General features: G+C 44.6%; 1 protein-coding gene across 1 annotated transcript in view; it reads left to right on the top strand.

The window, feature by feature from the left end:
- The first annotated feature begins 7,752 nt into the window (after positions 1 to 7,752).
- col5a3a (collagen, type V, alpha 3a) overlaps positions 7,753 to 16,118 on the top strand; it is a 100,900-nt gene continuing 92,534 nt past the window's right edge. The window contains exon 1 of the mRNA XM_056287525.1: positions 7,753 to 8,124. Within this exon, the coding sequence (XP_056143500.1) occupies positions 8,040 to 8,124 (85 nt within the window). The 5' untranslated portion in view covers positions 7,753 to 8,039. The remainder of the gene's footprint in view (positions 8,125 to 16,118) is intronic.

The following is a 16,118-nucleotide window of genomic DNA, read 5'->3' as shown; positions in this document are numbered from 1 at the left end:
CGTGTGAGTGTATAAATAACTCGGATAGAAAACACTCGTCACCAGATGCAGTCAAACAAGTTCTGGATCTACATGATCTGGAAGAGGTATCACACAGATGTAAATGGACACGCTGTCCATCATGAGGCCAGGCAGGCCCACGGCTAAGTGGGCCACATAAGCGGTGGGTGTAGTTGGTTGCCTAGATAGGCATGGTGATGACAAGTGGATTCACGAGCCAGAGAAAGAGATGGTGATTTCATAGCCCGGGCTTCTATGTTGTCATTACATACACACTTCTGTCTTCACAAGCTTTTCAACTAGGGATTTTTTTAAATGTGCTTATTTCAAGTGTAAAGCACTTTGAGCTGCATTTCATGTATGAACGGTGCTCTGTTATTATTATTGTTGCTGTCAGTGAGTGTGCTTTTTTTTGCATTTAATGCTGCAGACTCAGAGGATGCTTGGAAGATAAATGAGGAGCTCTGCCAACCTGGGAGGAGCAGGCCTTCAATGCTCAGCACCTCAGCATGGCATCCCTGGTCAGTTATTGATAAATGCCTCATCTTAATCGTAAATTTGCCTTTTTCAACACTTGTCAGAAGTATGCATATGTGCTAATAATGTCACCTCTCAAAACAGTTCTATGTTGTCATTACATACACTCTTCTGTGCTGGACATCGGAAATCTACTCATATATTTTCGTAACGTGTGTGTGTTAGTTAGTGTAGATAGCGGAACTGAAAACTAAAGCACTTATGATCCTAATTCTTTTTGGAGGTGGTAGGTATTGTCTCAGAGAGTAAGAGAAAAATCCCAGAAAATTAAAATTATGCATAATTATGCATAAATATGCAAAACATAAATTTGTCTAAAAATGGCTAAAAATCACTTTTCTCGGCATTTCAGATGATTCTGAGCATCTTTGATTTTTTTCATCTATATACATTTTTTTTCTGGGACTTAGAAATGTTTTGGCATTATGCAAAATATATGCATTTTTGCAAAAATGCATTTATGATCCTCATTTTTTTTGGAGGTGGTAGGTATTGTTCCAGAGAGGACCAGAAAAATAGCAGAAAATTAAAATATAATTATAATAATTATGCATAATTATGCAAAATATGCATTTTCTAAAAATGGCTAAAAACCACTTTTCTCGGCATTTCAGATGATTCTGAGCATTTGCGGGGAGGGAGTTGGAGTGGGGGGGGGGTTTAGGGGCAGGGGGAAGGCGGTTAGCTGGCAGGATGAAGAGGAGGGATATTTAGACGGGTGGATAACCAAACCGCTACATTGTAGCGGGGTTCTTCTAGTTTCTAAATGAAGATGGAGTCTGAATTGTGCACAGTGCATTGCTGTCTGATGGTTTAGTTATCCATCCATCCATTCATTATCCAAGTTGCTTATCCCAGTCGGGGTCACGGGATGCTGGAGCCTATCCCAGCAGTCATTGGGCAGCAGGCGGGGAGACACCCTGGACAGGCCACCAGGCCATCACAGGGCCCACACATTCACACCTAGGGACAATTTAGTACGGCCAGTTCACCTGACCTACATGTCTTTGGACTGTGGGAGGAAACCGGAGCACCTGGAGGAAACCCATGCAGACACGTGAAGTACATGCAAACTTCACACAGAGGATGACCTGGGATGACCCCCAAGGTTGGATAACCCCGGGGTTCGAACCCCAGACCTTCTTGCTGTGAGGCGACTGTGCTAACCACTGCGCCACCGTGCCACCATGGTTTAGTCCTCCCTGGCCTGACAACTAGAAGGAAAAGGGCAGACAGGATCACTCAACACCAAGCATTTGTGGAGAGACTACAGTAAGAGCAGCAAGAATGGACAGGAAGACAAAGTGGCTTATCAGCTCCATCATGAAGAGACCAGTGCACGTACTACAGAAGGGGGGGTTGTCTCTCACCATGCAGGGCCTATGAGGTTTCAATCAAATTATTGCAATAACCTGATGATTTACAGTAATCGCAGCGTGGTGTGCATGTAAATGCATTGCTTTACCAGCCCGTGATAGATTAACCCACATTAACCTCCCACAAAGCAACAAGTCTGCTTTTGTTTTGCCTATTGCCTCTGTTTCTTCTTTCCTTTGCTTGCATCCTCAATAAAATTGTGGACATCAAATTATCATGGCTATTTTCCTCATGGAGTCGCTGACCAAACCCTCATTTACAGAACACCTCTTTTCCATCATCGAGGTGAGGACCACCTTGCTATCCGTTAATGAGTCTTCCATTGCAGACAGATGTTGACCATTTCCTAAAATCTCTGTTAAATCTTTACTGCTGCATGTTGGCCAGTCCTCTCCAGAGATTTGTAACATCGAGGAGTCTGGTTAAACACAGGTAAATAAATACACAAATATCTTGCTAAATAACAAATATGATAACAAGGTATGGCACCGGCTCAACAAATGTGCACCGATACGTCAGCTCATTGCAATTTATCATGCAAAATATCCCGACAACAATTATTACCTGCAGATTTACCCACACACCCAGTGTGCAAGTGGTTGTAACAGGGGTTATGTCCTTAAGGGGAGTAATGCATTACAAGTTACCTTACATGACATACAACACAGTGACATCACAGACATGTTGAATGAACACGTGGAGGAGAAATGATGTCAGATGATTTGTTAAGACGACTATATCACGATGGCTGCCCTGCACAAAACAGCTTAGGCATCCGTTCTTTTCCCTTTACACCACCATAAATCATTTTTTGGCGAACCGAAAGAGTCAGTCCCCGTCTCCCTTCACAAACTTCAGATGCATATTTTCCCTGACAAGTCGGCCCGTAGTCCTGTCCTGACATGTCCTGCTGCAGACCGCAGGCAGACGCTGTTTAAAACCCATCTTTAGGGTCCCTAATCCTCAACTCTCACCAAACTCCTCTCGAGGATTAATATCAGTGATAAAGCTCCCCTTCATCAAATTGTGCCAGCAACAGGATGATGACGGATTACACCGTCACACCTTCCAACCTCTCAATGAATAAACGATAAGATATCTCCATCATCGCTCACAGAGAGAGGTAGATGGGAGAGAGGGGCGATCTATTTGCTTCTGCTTTACGATGCTATATCAATATGCCGAAAGGAGACCATAAATTTGGATTCGAAAAATGTGATTCATGTGAGTCAGAGAAAGACAGACATCGAGAGAGAGAGAGAGAGAGAGAGAGAGAGAGAGAGAGAGAGAGAGAGAGAGAGAGAGAGAGAGAGAGCGCTTAGCATTACACATTCTTGTGTGTGTTTCCCCTTAGCAAAGCCTTGAATGGATTTATCCCTTGCCATTCCTCATCTGTGGTCTTTCTTTCATCCTTTAGTGCAGAGATATACATCAGACAGACGTGTAATATACGGCGCTGTCCTGGTGTCCACGTGCCTTGTAACAATTACCAGTATGCACAGAATAAAGATGTTCTGTCGGCTTTGACAGAATTTATTACCGAGGCAAAGAAACCACCACATGGATGATGCAATGTCTGGCTTCCTCCTCTGCGCTCAAGCATTATGTGTATATCTGCAAGTATGTGTTCTGTGCAACTTGACAACGAAACCATTTATCTCTCGTTAATTGCCTTCAGCGTGCTTTCTGCATGACTGTTGGTTAATTATCAGAATTGGACTCAGGATCAGGTTCATTGACCATGTACCTTTGCACACACATGGAATTTGACTTCGGTTTCGTGGCTCTCTCAGTGTACTTAACATAGAATAACAACACGGCAACACAACAATCTTCAGATATGTACACAAGGATTGACTACACACAGATAATATATGCCGAGAATATATCAGAGATGCTGAAATGGATGTTAGCAGGTTACTTATATGCATGCCTGAGGTAGATGGACATGACAGTGTACCAGTATATGTACAGTATACACAACATGGGTGGATTTATTTGACAATGTGGCGCGTTCATTTGAATGAACGGTGTCAAAATTAAAGGCAACAAACTACCGGCTCGAGATTAATGGCCTGACGTCGCTGTAAATTGAAAATTTCCCGCACTGTGTTGTCTCTTGGTGGATAAAGGCATAAAATCAACATGTGCTCGTGCCTCAGACTCGATCAGCTCTATTGCACCACCAGTGATGCGTACATGCCCGGGAGTGGCTGCAAATCATGTCAGGTTTAACCCCTGATATACAGCCGAGCAAACATCACTGACATCAAGAGGTAACCGCAACTTTCTTTCTCGTTCATATTTTGCAGTGGGTGAAAGCCGTCGCTGTGTCCATATCCAGAGCCGGGTTGTACGGTACGTCGCACATGCTGTGGAAGTATTTCTCACTCAGAGCTCAGACTCTCGCCCGGACCCTTAGCAACTGTCTGCTAAAAGCTGCCTGAGCTGCTTGGAATGTGGCCCTTACTCACGGTAACTAAGCCTTGGCTGAGAAGCAAGATGGAAGGAGGTTGGGGTCAGAGGTCAGGGTGGGGGGGGTACTTGTTTACCTTGGGGAATCCACTTTAATCTGTCCAGGTATCTCAGTGTTTCTACGGATCCGTTTACTGTCTCCAGCTCCAGCGGCTTTTCCCTCAACACCTCTCATCACGTGCTTCCACCAGTGTCGGGGAGTTCATTTTTGGAAGTATAGATTTACAAACTCCCATTTCCTTCACACCGGGCATAGCGTAGCTACAGCAAAGCTACCCAAGGGAGGGAAACGGTCTGCGCAGCGGACGTTGCTCGCAGGATGTTGTTCGAACTATTTTGTGAAATGGTAATATCAACTTCTGTAATGGAGCGCAAAATGTCATCATAACAAAATATAACACAAAGTTCAGCCACGTGACTGCAAACAACGCAGCTCGGCTGAGGTTATTATCTGTGACTCGTCACACTGTCTTCATGTTTTTACTGTGTGTCGGGTCCCCCTTGATAAAGAGAATCATAACGGGGTTCCCTGGGTTAAAAAAATGGAAAATACGTGATGAACAATACGTAAATGAGAACTAAATTGCGCAGTGTGTTTGTGTGTAAGTGTGTTTGTATGTCAGTACATTTTGACATTGCACACATTTGAATTGTTTATGTGTGCAATCATTCTCAGGGCATAAGGGACACATGAAGGATTAGGTCTCACTTTTAACCTCTCTCACTTTCTGTCTGTCTGTCTGTCTGTCTCTGCTTGCCTGTTTTGTCTGCAAGTATGATTGTGTGTGTGTGTGTGTGTGTGTGTGTGTGTGTGTGTGTGTGTGTGTGTGTGTGTGTGTGTGTGTGTGTGTGTGTGTGTGTGTGTGTGTGTGTGTGTGTGTGAGTGGTTGACATGTGACATGACAGATGACATTTAGTGAAACTCCTCCACAACACTGGCTTTGACTATTTACAGAACTGAAGATTAGTGAAGTGGTTTTTCACATAGGCCCACGGGCCCCCGAGGATGCCCGAATTGAACACAACCTTTTTACCCAGGCATCTTCAAAGGAAGAAAACTTGGCTCGTGGCTTTATTTGTCTCTTAAAATACAATGTAATATGTTCTGGACTCACAGCATAACCCCCTGGAGAAGACGAATGCCAAGTTTCTTTAGGTCCAAGCGGGGTTCATGTACGAGATGATGAGGAACAGCAGCAGCGCATAAAGGAGGGGGTTGTGACTTTTATAGAGAGCGTCTCCCCCTCTGTCTGTCTGTCTGTGGTTTGACAGCTCTCTCTCTCTCTGGTCCCCTTGAGAAATAAAGTTTGGCTCATCCCCTCCAAATGCACTCTGGGATTTCCGTGCCCCCCCCCCCAATCCTTTAAAGCCGAGGCCTGTCATGACCTGGACTCTACTTGCGTTATCGTTGTCAATTTTCCAATTAGACAAGGTTTTCACAAGTGTCATCTCAAAGCATTCCTCAGCTGAAAACCACAGTCATCCTGGAATTGGATTCTGGGTTTTTGGCATGACTGTTGACTGTCATTTAGATAAGGGTAGACATGGGGCTAGATACAAAAAGAAGGGTCTATCTCAGTATCATGAAATAGCAACTGTGGTGAGATGTTATCTTAATTGTTTTTCTTTTTTTCCCTCGGCAGTTATTATGCAGCCTTCCCCCATGTTTTTGTCTCACATAAGTCTTTATTGTCTGCATATCAAGCAACGTGAGCAAAAGACATGATAGGGATATCCCTGTGAAAACATCCTCCATGTGAAAGGTGGGATTCTTAACCCAACTGGACAGTTTAGGAGTCTGTGATGGTAAAATGTCCTGGTTTTAGACAGCGGTGGCCAAGATGTTCAGTAAATTTGTCCTTGAATAAACCAGTCCCTAGACCAGTCTCACATTCTAAGGAGACCAACGACCTTTGACCTGAAGTTATGCGGCCTCAAGCCTCAAACTGGTCAGGCTGCTGCCTGAACAAGCGGAAGAGAAATGTTGGGGGTGCAATGCTGATTTAAGATTATTACATGGCGATAACCTTCCCTGGTCCACAGCCAACAACTGACCATTACAAGCAGAACTGGCGGAAGGTGCTGTCTCACCGAGGCGTATTTATTGCTGTGAAGTTCAAAGTTTGGCTCCAGCCTTCACTTGCAAATCACCTCTCCAAAACGCTGACCTTCATTTCATTCAAATAAAAAATTAAGAAACAATATATTTTAAAAAATATGTTAGACTTAAACACTGGGATAGGTACAGGCATTTTTTAGCTCCTTTTACCTTCAGCCTCATCATCATCATCATCATCATCATCACAGAAAGTTGACTCAGCTCATTTGGACACAGCGTTTATTGAGAGAAACAGTTCATTACTTATCGAAGTGACTTCTTCAGTCTCAACTTTATTAAACATTTCTCTCAATAAACGTTGTGTCCAGATGAACTGATTCAACTTTTTGTGATTTCCTTACCTGGATTACTGAGCATGCATCAAGACATCATCATCGTCGTCATCATCGTCATCAACGGTGTATTTGCTGTCACTATTATTACCCAATCACGTCCCATCACAGATGCCTTGTGTAAAGCTAGGGCTAGGCTATAGTTCAACATTACTTTTACTGTATTTATTTGGCATTGTATCAGGTTGAAATTCAGATTTTGTCATTTTGTGACACACATTTGTTTCAGCTAAATTAATGATAATGACAATCTATTACCTATTTTTTCTCCAAGTGAGATCTGAAGTATGTGAGGGAGTATAATTTGATTTTTTTTAATTTGATATCATGCTTAACTTACCAAACAGTAATAAACTTCAGTTAGATTGTTAAATATGGCATTTTTGCATATGCAAGTGGATTTTGTGATGTATTTTGATATCGTGCAAAATTCCATATGACTATCATGAGAATGATATTTTCCACATCCCACCTCGGCTACAGCCTGCACTGTGGGCATGTCTGTATGTATTCTAACCATGCTGGCACATAGCCTGCACCCCCAACCACAAACCTGTGCACTAATAGCTTACCAGGTGAACTTGTGGTGTCCTCCAGAGCCAGCCTCTGACCTACCAATACACCATACTTCACAGCTTTCAAAAACCTGCAATTTAGTCAATTTAGTGGAAAGTTCGCCTAATAATGGACATTTCAGACATAATAACACCCTTTAGTGACTACGGACCTTTCTTTTGGGTTTCCTAAAGTAGTAGTAGCAGCTTGTCTTGCTTTTGGACTTTTCGATTTTGGGGGGTAGGTCCAGCCCCCCCCCCGCCCCACCTCACCTTGGCTACACCCACGCCAAGATGCGAGTCCGAATAAACCGTATGCGAAGTGCGGAGGCATCATCCTTTCGTTTGGAGACACCGTCCTATGGGAGGGAGGAGGAGGAGAACGGAGGAGGGAGGGAGAACGAGAGGGAGAAATTGAATGAGAGGGACGGAGGGAAGTTGCGAGAGGCGCCTCCAAGGAAAAAAAAACAAAAAACTTTCCCCAACTATCAGCGAGTGGACGTACAGACCGCGCCGGCGGCGCATTGACTTCTTCTTCTTCTTCTTCTTCTTCTCTTCCCCGCATGGCTGCTTAGCCCCGTCCAACTTCTCATTACACTGGTAAAAGTCTGTGTGGCGCGGAGGCAAAGCTCCGCTTTTGAAAAGATGGACCACTTAATAAGGACGAGGCCGTGCTGGAGAATACCGCTATTTCTCCTGATCCTCCTGCAAGTGACAAGGACACAAGCTGGTAACGTATCTGACGGAGAGGGGTCGGTCTCGGTCAGTCCCGTGTCCCCTCAGCCCCTGTGGGTTAGCTAGCGAACAGGTTAGCTGTCGGTTAAGGCTAGGGTTAAACCAGGTTAAGCTAGGTTAGGTGAAGCACGGGGTTGAAGGGACGAGCAGACACGCTCGCGACGGAGCACCTGTTGAGAGGTAATAAAGAGTTTTATAGGCTACGGAGGAGGGCATAAATCACGCGCAGGTCTGCGTTAAAAAAAAACCCCAAAAAATGACGACAAAAGTTCAGTCGGTGGTGCAATTTGTATATGACGCCACTTTTGAGCTCCATATATCCCATTTTCCGTGTATTTTGCAGATAGCTCCAGTCAACATTAAGTTATGAATGTAAATATATAAAGTCCAGTGAGTCAAATAAATTCTTTATGAGACAGTACAAGCCTGTTTCATGCCATAAGCAGTCATCAGCTGTCTATATATATATATATATATATATATATATATATATATATATATATATATATATATATATATATATTCTAGTTTCCAGGTTCTGGTTAGTAAGTTGCTTGATATTTCCCTTTAAATCTGTTTTGAATAGGTGGAAGCAGGCTCGCAAAACTTGCAGACTGGAGAGGCGGACTCGGAGCTGTGCGTAAATGACTCGTAAAATAGGCAGTATTTTGTCATGCACAGGGAGATGATTACTGCACACCGTGCACATTTCGATTGCTTAATCCTCTCTAACGCTGTCAGTTTGCACAACGATTAAAAAAAAAGAAAAGAAAAAAGAAGCCGTCTTCAAGCTGAGTTTTGATGACCCCTCCGTGCGTCAGGTGTGCCATACATACACGCCATATACACTCCGCGGTACACAGAAGGGACACGGGCCGGAGGAACCGTGTGATGTCATGTTTGAGTTTGTTCGTGACCAGTGTCGGTTTGCTGTGAAAAGGTTTAACGTTAGCCTGAGAAAGAGATGAATGGCTGAGCACTGACCGAGCTGAGTAGATTAAAATTCCTGTCATGGATCCGTTTAATGTGGCCACCGCTCACATACATGCTGTAACAGTACAGCTGTGTAAGTTATGGTCGTGCCAGTGCACAGATCTGTATGTTTATTTTGTCACTGGCGACTTTACTCAAGCGTTGTTACCACAGGTAATGTTTTAGACAGATGAAAAAGAGACAAGGGTCAAATGCTTAATGTTCATTTAAGTAGGTAGGTGAGGAGACTATTAGGATGTGTGAATCTGAGTTACCAACCTGCAGAACAGGCACCAAACAGTTGTGGCTGTCTGTCCTTCTGTGTGAGTTGCTGTCCACGTTATAACATTTGCTGTGATTTTTGGGCTTGTTCAGCAAGTACTGCAGCCATTTTCAGACTTCCCAGGTCCCTAAGATAGCCATTTATCATAACCTTGTTATATTCGTGTCACATTTGGTCCATTGCTATTAGCAGCCAACACTGGACCTTTTACCTTCTTTTCTTTCTTTCTTTTTTTTTTTACATTTACCTTGTTAATCTTCCAAGAGCAAAGCTTCCCTTTGGGCAGCCAGCTAGTGCAGCGCCCCTAAAATTTGGGAATTGTTTGGGAACTGTACCTGAGCCCTTCAGATGCAGAACAACCTAACTAACCTTGAGACCATTCTTCCACTCACACCAAATGCCTTGGCTTTTAGGCCTGCGGTCAGAGCAACAGGCCCATGTGCCCTTTGGCCATGTCTTAGTATCTTTTAGTTGCTGCAGACTAGTTCCTTGCAGGTGCTGCATTTACAGATTGGCTGGTTGAGGGACATGCCTCAACAGCAAACCCTCGGGCCACCACAAGTACTTATAGATGTCACATTTGCACTGGTGACTTTTCCAGACGTACTTCTTAATGACTGATGGGATTATTTGCCAGGAACCCTTGGGCTGAAATAAGGCAAAGTCAGAACAAACTTGGGTTTGTACTGACTTTAAAGTTAGTGCTCTCTAATGAGGGGTGGTGCAGTGAGAGACTTAGATGGTCTTAGAGTGTGGCTGCTCCACATGGTGCTGGTGATATGGCAGTACTTGATCTGCAGGGTTGTTTGATAGGGTGTGTGTGTGTGTGTGTGTGTGTGTGTGTGTGTGTGTGTGTGTGTGTGTGTGTGTGCGTGTACGTGCGTGGGTGCGTGCATGCGTGTGCGTTGCTGAATAAGAATGTTTTCCTATGTGCCTTCTGTGAGACTTAGGAGAGATGAGAGAATGCTTTATAGTCACATTTGATGACAGGAAGTGAGATATTCTTGCACACGTCCACAGTTTGTGAATCCTCTGTTCCTTGGCCTCCCCCAGATTTTCTTTCTTTTATTTGTTTATTTTTGTCTTGTGTCCTTAAAAAGCTGCAGAGGGAGTGGGTTCTTTCATCTCATGTGATGCATCTCTTCATTTACATCCTTTCCGCCTCTTCCCTCCATCATGCCCCACCTTCTCCCTGACTGCTTGTGTGACAGCGGCGAATTCACACACGCAGCCCCCCTCTCCCCATGTTCTGTTTGATCCAGTCGTCTTGCTGATCTTGCACCAGACTCCCACAGGAGGACGGCGATCCTTGTTCCCCTTTGATCCAGCAGCAAATTAGAGGCAAACGAAAACAAACGAACGCGGGGTGAATTTAGCAACACGTAGACGCTCAGAAGAGGAAGCTGATGCCTGTAAGTGCTCCAGCAGCTGCCGCCACTGTTGTGGCTGCTACTATAGGGGTTTGTGTTTCTCTAATAGAAATATTAAACATCAGGCGTGACACGAGTTTTCATCGCCACCCGCAGCTGACATGTGTTCCTAGCTACAGATGCTGCCGTTGTATCATCTGGCTGTGTCTCAAACCTTTGTGGAGACAAAGTGTGTGGAAATTCCCAAGCATCTAATATGCAGAAATTAGACTTAACTCCCCTAGTGGCCCCTGTCTGCAATCTATAATGTGCGATAAACATCTGGCTTCCAGAAGTCCCTCCCCTCCCAGGCTGCAAGTACGCTTGTTTCTGAACATTGACTACTTCAGGCAGCTTTGTGAGATGGAGACACTCGTTGTTGGATTGCGATGTTCCAGCATCATGGGGGCTAACCACTTCTTGGCGCTCCCTTACCTCACACCTCATCTGAATCTTTATCCCGGGTTATTAGCCACAGAGAAGTCTTATTATAGTCAGACATCATGTAGGTCCCTCAGCTGAGTGCCCTGTACTGTCGCTGACGCAATATAGCGGTCCCAGTGGCACGGCTCCTTCTTTCTCAATCATTGAGTCAAATAGGCTGCCCTGTATAAACCAAAAAGGCAACTATCAGTGAGACATAGCTGTACAAGAAAATGTAGATAACAACTCTGTGCATATGCAGCCGTATCTAGCATCGTTACTTGCATTTTCTAATACAGTGCAACCTGTTGGTAAACTAGGAAGTATTTTTTCATGCTCACGGAAGAACAGAAGACTGCTCAGTATTATGGCTACACACACACACACACACACACACACACACACACACACACACACACACACACACACACACATATATATATATATATATATATATATATACATATAGTATATAGAGAGAGAGACAGAGGGAGAGAGAGAGTGAGAGAGAGAGTGAGAGGGGGATGTTGAACATCCTGATTGTTTCCCTTTCACACAAAGGCTGCTCTGAAGCAGCCGGCTGCAGAAAGCCGTGATCCGGACTGAAAGGAACATGGATAGGGGCCTCAGCCTAAACATCTCCCCCAGAAGCATGGCTGAAGGGGAGGTTTAAAAGAGCGTGTTCGTGTGACATACGATATGCTCGGTGTGTACAGCATAGTATTATGAATTTGGTGCTTCTCATGCTGCACGCAGTTAATTTTTGCCTCAGTGTTATGATGTCTTGGAGATTGAGCAATGTGTCGGGGTTGACCTAAAAAGAAATATTGTATAACGGGTTCTCCCCTAGTGGTGTTTTCATGTTTTTGTGAAGAACTTTTTTTTTTAATTTTTCCTTTGCGTGCTTGTGTGTGTGTGTGTGTGTGTGTGTGTGTGTGTGTGTGTGTGTGTGTGTGTGTGTGTGTGTGTGTGCTAGTATGCAAAATGCCTGGACGAGGAGAGGGGCCTTGAGGGGCAGGTGTTTTCTCTGTGGGCCAAGCAGCTTTTGGCTTGTCGGCCTGTCAAGCTGTGAGCAAACATGAGCAGAGCAAACTGTCGAGTTGGAAAACATGTAGGGGTCGATGTGAAATGGGGGGGAAAAGCTTCTGTCCAAATTTCTTCGACAGGATCCAATGCCTACACCCTAATTCCAAATATCCACACGCACTTTTGCAACAGCACTCAGCCACTGACCCATATTCAGCACTCGCAGTACGTCCATGAGCCGCGAGCTGTGGGCGACCGACCCGATTGTAAGTAAGTGTGCTGAGGGGACGTATTGGGTTTGTAAATCTCAATGTCACCAGAAAGGCAAAAAAAAAAAAATAGACTGCATATTCAGACGAGTGAGGCTCATATTGCATGCTCTTTGTCAGACAAAGGAAACGCGAGTGACGCTGCGGGCAGTTTCAAGTGGTCGCCCACACAACCACACGGATTTGACTGGCTCCTTTACTCTCGCTTGATAACTGAAAGCAGGCCCAGCCCCAAAGCGCTATCAGCTCGATAAATATCACCGACTCTCTCAAAATGCGTTCCCCGCAAATTCCTCTGGCTCCATGTAAAGGTTCACGGGCTTCACGGGAGACATTTCTGATACGCTTCCCCACTTATTTTCTTAACCTCTCTTTATGAGTGAGAGAGTGTTTGACAGACTGCTGATAGACAGAGAATACAGGGATTCGGGGGGGGGGGGGACAAAGACGGAGAGGTCAAAAATGCCATTCTCTCGTTTTTCACAGGCTAACCATGCAAGCCGACATGCGCAGCCAACATCTGTACATAGTGTGTATGTTCAGTGTCACTGTATTGTTTGTTTTTTTCCTCAAAGTTGTGTTTGTGTGTGTGTCTGTGTGTGTGTCTGTGTGTGTGTGTGTTCCCCTCCAGCTCTCCTCACCTCATTGCGTTTCCTGTCTATACACACCATTGACCCAAACCAAGGGTCGCACCCATGGCTAATTAGATTAAGGCTATTCTTGTGGGGCCTCACGGAGACCGTGTCTGGGTTTATTAGCCACTTCCACTCAATCTGTCCTCAGTTTCTCATTTCTAATTACTCTTTGGCATTCGCTTGTCATCACCGAAACGGGGGATGAATTAGGAAATGCTTTCTGGACAGTGGTTTTAATATAGAGCGATGCTTAAAGAAAAACAGAAATCTGTAAAGAATTAGATACTGTGTTGGCCCGAAGTACACATGTGAAGTGATGGGAATATCATTTCCTGTTTAGCAAGACGCAGGGTTGTGTATGGGTAAACATCAAACTGTAATCCAAGCTATAAAAAAGTTCTCAGCTCATCTTGGAGTGTGGTCTAAAATACTATGGGAACAGCTCTCCGTCCAGTTGAATTTGGCCCCATTGCTCATCAGAAATTCCCGTATTCCCAGGCGGGGTCGTTTTTTGACACAGTTTATTGTGTGTGTGGGTGTGCGTGCATGCGTGCGTGCGTGTGTGTGTGTGTGTGATTGTGTGGTGTCTTCAGGCAAAACTGGGAGTGTAGGTGGTGTGAGTCAGAGGGAATTCTTTCTGAGCCATTTGCTGGGGAAGCACAGAGAACACATTATTTCCATGTATGAGTGATGTGGTGCTCAGTCCAATGGTGACTGTAAGACATGGAGAGTGTCATACAGCTGTAGACTAATTGGTGACCTTTCCATTCGACAGAGCACATTGTATGAGGGGCGTTGTATGAGGGGCTGCTGAGGCCTTTACTGTCAAGGAAACTGTGGACAACATATCTGCAGGGTGGACATGATTGGCCTACAGAGAAAGCTTTAAAATGGGGAAAAATTTGGCAAAGAAATGTTATGTGTGTGTGTGTGCATTCATGATCCATCCATCCATTATCCAAGCTGCTTATCTGAATTCGGGTCGCGGGATGCTGGAGCCTATCCCAGCAGTCACTGGGCGGCAGGCGGGGAGACACCCTGGGCAGGCTGCTAGTCCATCACAGGGCCGACACACACACACACACACACCTAGGGACAATTTCAGTAAGGCAGATTCACTTGACCTACATTTCTTTGGACTGTCGGAGGAAACCCACGCAGACACGGGGAGAACATGCACACTCCACACAGAGGACGACCTGGGAGGACCTCCAAGGTTGGACAACCCCGGGGTTCGAACCCAGGACCTTCTTGCTGTGGGGTGACCATGCTAACCACTGCGCCACCATGCCGCCTCTTAGTATGATGCACACATTAATTTTTTAGATGTGTTCACAACAAATGCTCCACCAGGGGAATAACAGGGAATATTTAAGTTTCTCCCAATTTCACGCTGCACCAAAGCCCAAAAATACCACCAAAAATAGTTCTGCTGAATACGAAATCAAAGCTGAAGAAGCAGGTACTGGTGTTGCAATGTTTTAAGTCACACCTTGCACATCAGTCCAAATAAATTCTTGCAGCTATTTCAAACAAGATCAGATCTGTTGAGCCACAACACCATCATGAAGATCACCATCATCTAAGGCTGAGGTGAAATGTGCAGTAGTATCTGTTTGCTTTCAGGTATATGTTTCATACGCTCCCTAATAGTCAAATGGCCTATGCTAGAAGCACAAGGTCCAAAACAATGTTGGACTCGCCACTAATCTCACGTTCTATAACTACTTTTAACCAAGAAGTGGTACTCCTACATTCTCAGTACTGCAAACTGCTCAGGACAGGTGCAACAGCCAAAATTGTAAATTAGGCAGACAAGTGAGGACATAAACACGTTTTAATGAGATGCAGGTTGTGCTTGCTCAGGCAACCAGTGCTGCAGATCAGGTACCTGACAGAGATGAGAGAAATTGGCAGAGCATCAGGTAAGAGAGACTGATCTGTGGCAGTGAACAGATAGCTCGCTTTTATTGATCTCTGGATGCATTTTGACCTCATATGGCAACCCGCCACCTGCCTGCAGCTTTTTTAAGACGCCAAGGCTGAAGTTGGGTGGGGTATTGGAATAGTGAAGGACTTTTCTTACAACCGTGTGGAGACCTGCATTGGAGTTGACTGTGGGGCTAGCGAACAGCTAGTGCCAAGATACTTAGTAACTCCCCAGGCATTGATTTGATGCCACTGATGCAACTGTCAGTGTTACAGCCTTTACACCCAGACTTTTACCCCCTTCCTGTGGGTTAGATTGTCAGTCTTACCCCTGAACAATTTGAGTCAATCATTGTTTGCAGTGATGTGAAATTTCATTCAAAAGGCAGTTTTTCTCTCACTGCAGGATTTTTATCACTTTAAGTGTTCTCACTGTGGCACCTTCATCATTGCGCCTTCTCCCCTTATCCTACAGAAATCTCAAAGGGGTGATCAGTCACCAGCCTCCTATCAGCCCATAGCTACGACAAGCAGGGAGTGGGGTAACACTTTTTAGATGTGAAGCAGCTCACTCAGTTATGGTCTATCTCTGAGGGAGGGGAGATGGTGCGAAGAACCAAAAAAATTGATAGCCAGGCTCAACAGCTAAAATGTCTTCAGCAAGGTCTGACAAAGATTGCAAAAAAGATTCAAGAATTCCAGGCCTAATGTAAAAATCAACACCTCAGTGTTCAGTCCCTTGCAAGTCACCCTTAGATGGATCATACCAATCATTGCTAGTTCTAATGCTAGTGCTAGCACCGGAGGTGTGAAAAGTTGACGTTGAGTGCTGGGATAGTAGGAGATCCTCGGTATTTGTTGCTATGCAGTGACTTAAGTTTCACAACAAAAGAAATATTTCTTCTGCTTTCTCTTTATTTCAGTTGTGATAATATGCATATAAAATGTCATAAATTTGGGTTTATCTGTTAACAGCACAAATTTTGAATCATTTTTGTTTTGTTTTGTTTTTTCCTTTGCTTTGAAGATGTAGATCTGGCATT

This window comes from Lampris incognitus, chromosome 10 (genome assembly GCF_029633865.1).
Source record: "Lampris incognitus isolate fLamInc1 chromosome 10, fLamInc1.hap2, whole genome shotgun sequence".
Taxonomy (NCBI): domain Eukaryota; kingdom Metazoa; phylum Chordata; class Actinopteri; order Lampriformes; family Lampridae; genus Lampris; species Lampris incognitus.
Note: the sequence above shows the minus strand (reverse complement) of the source record. Positions and strands in the feature narration are given on the sequence as shown.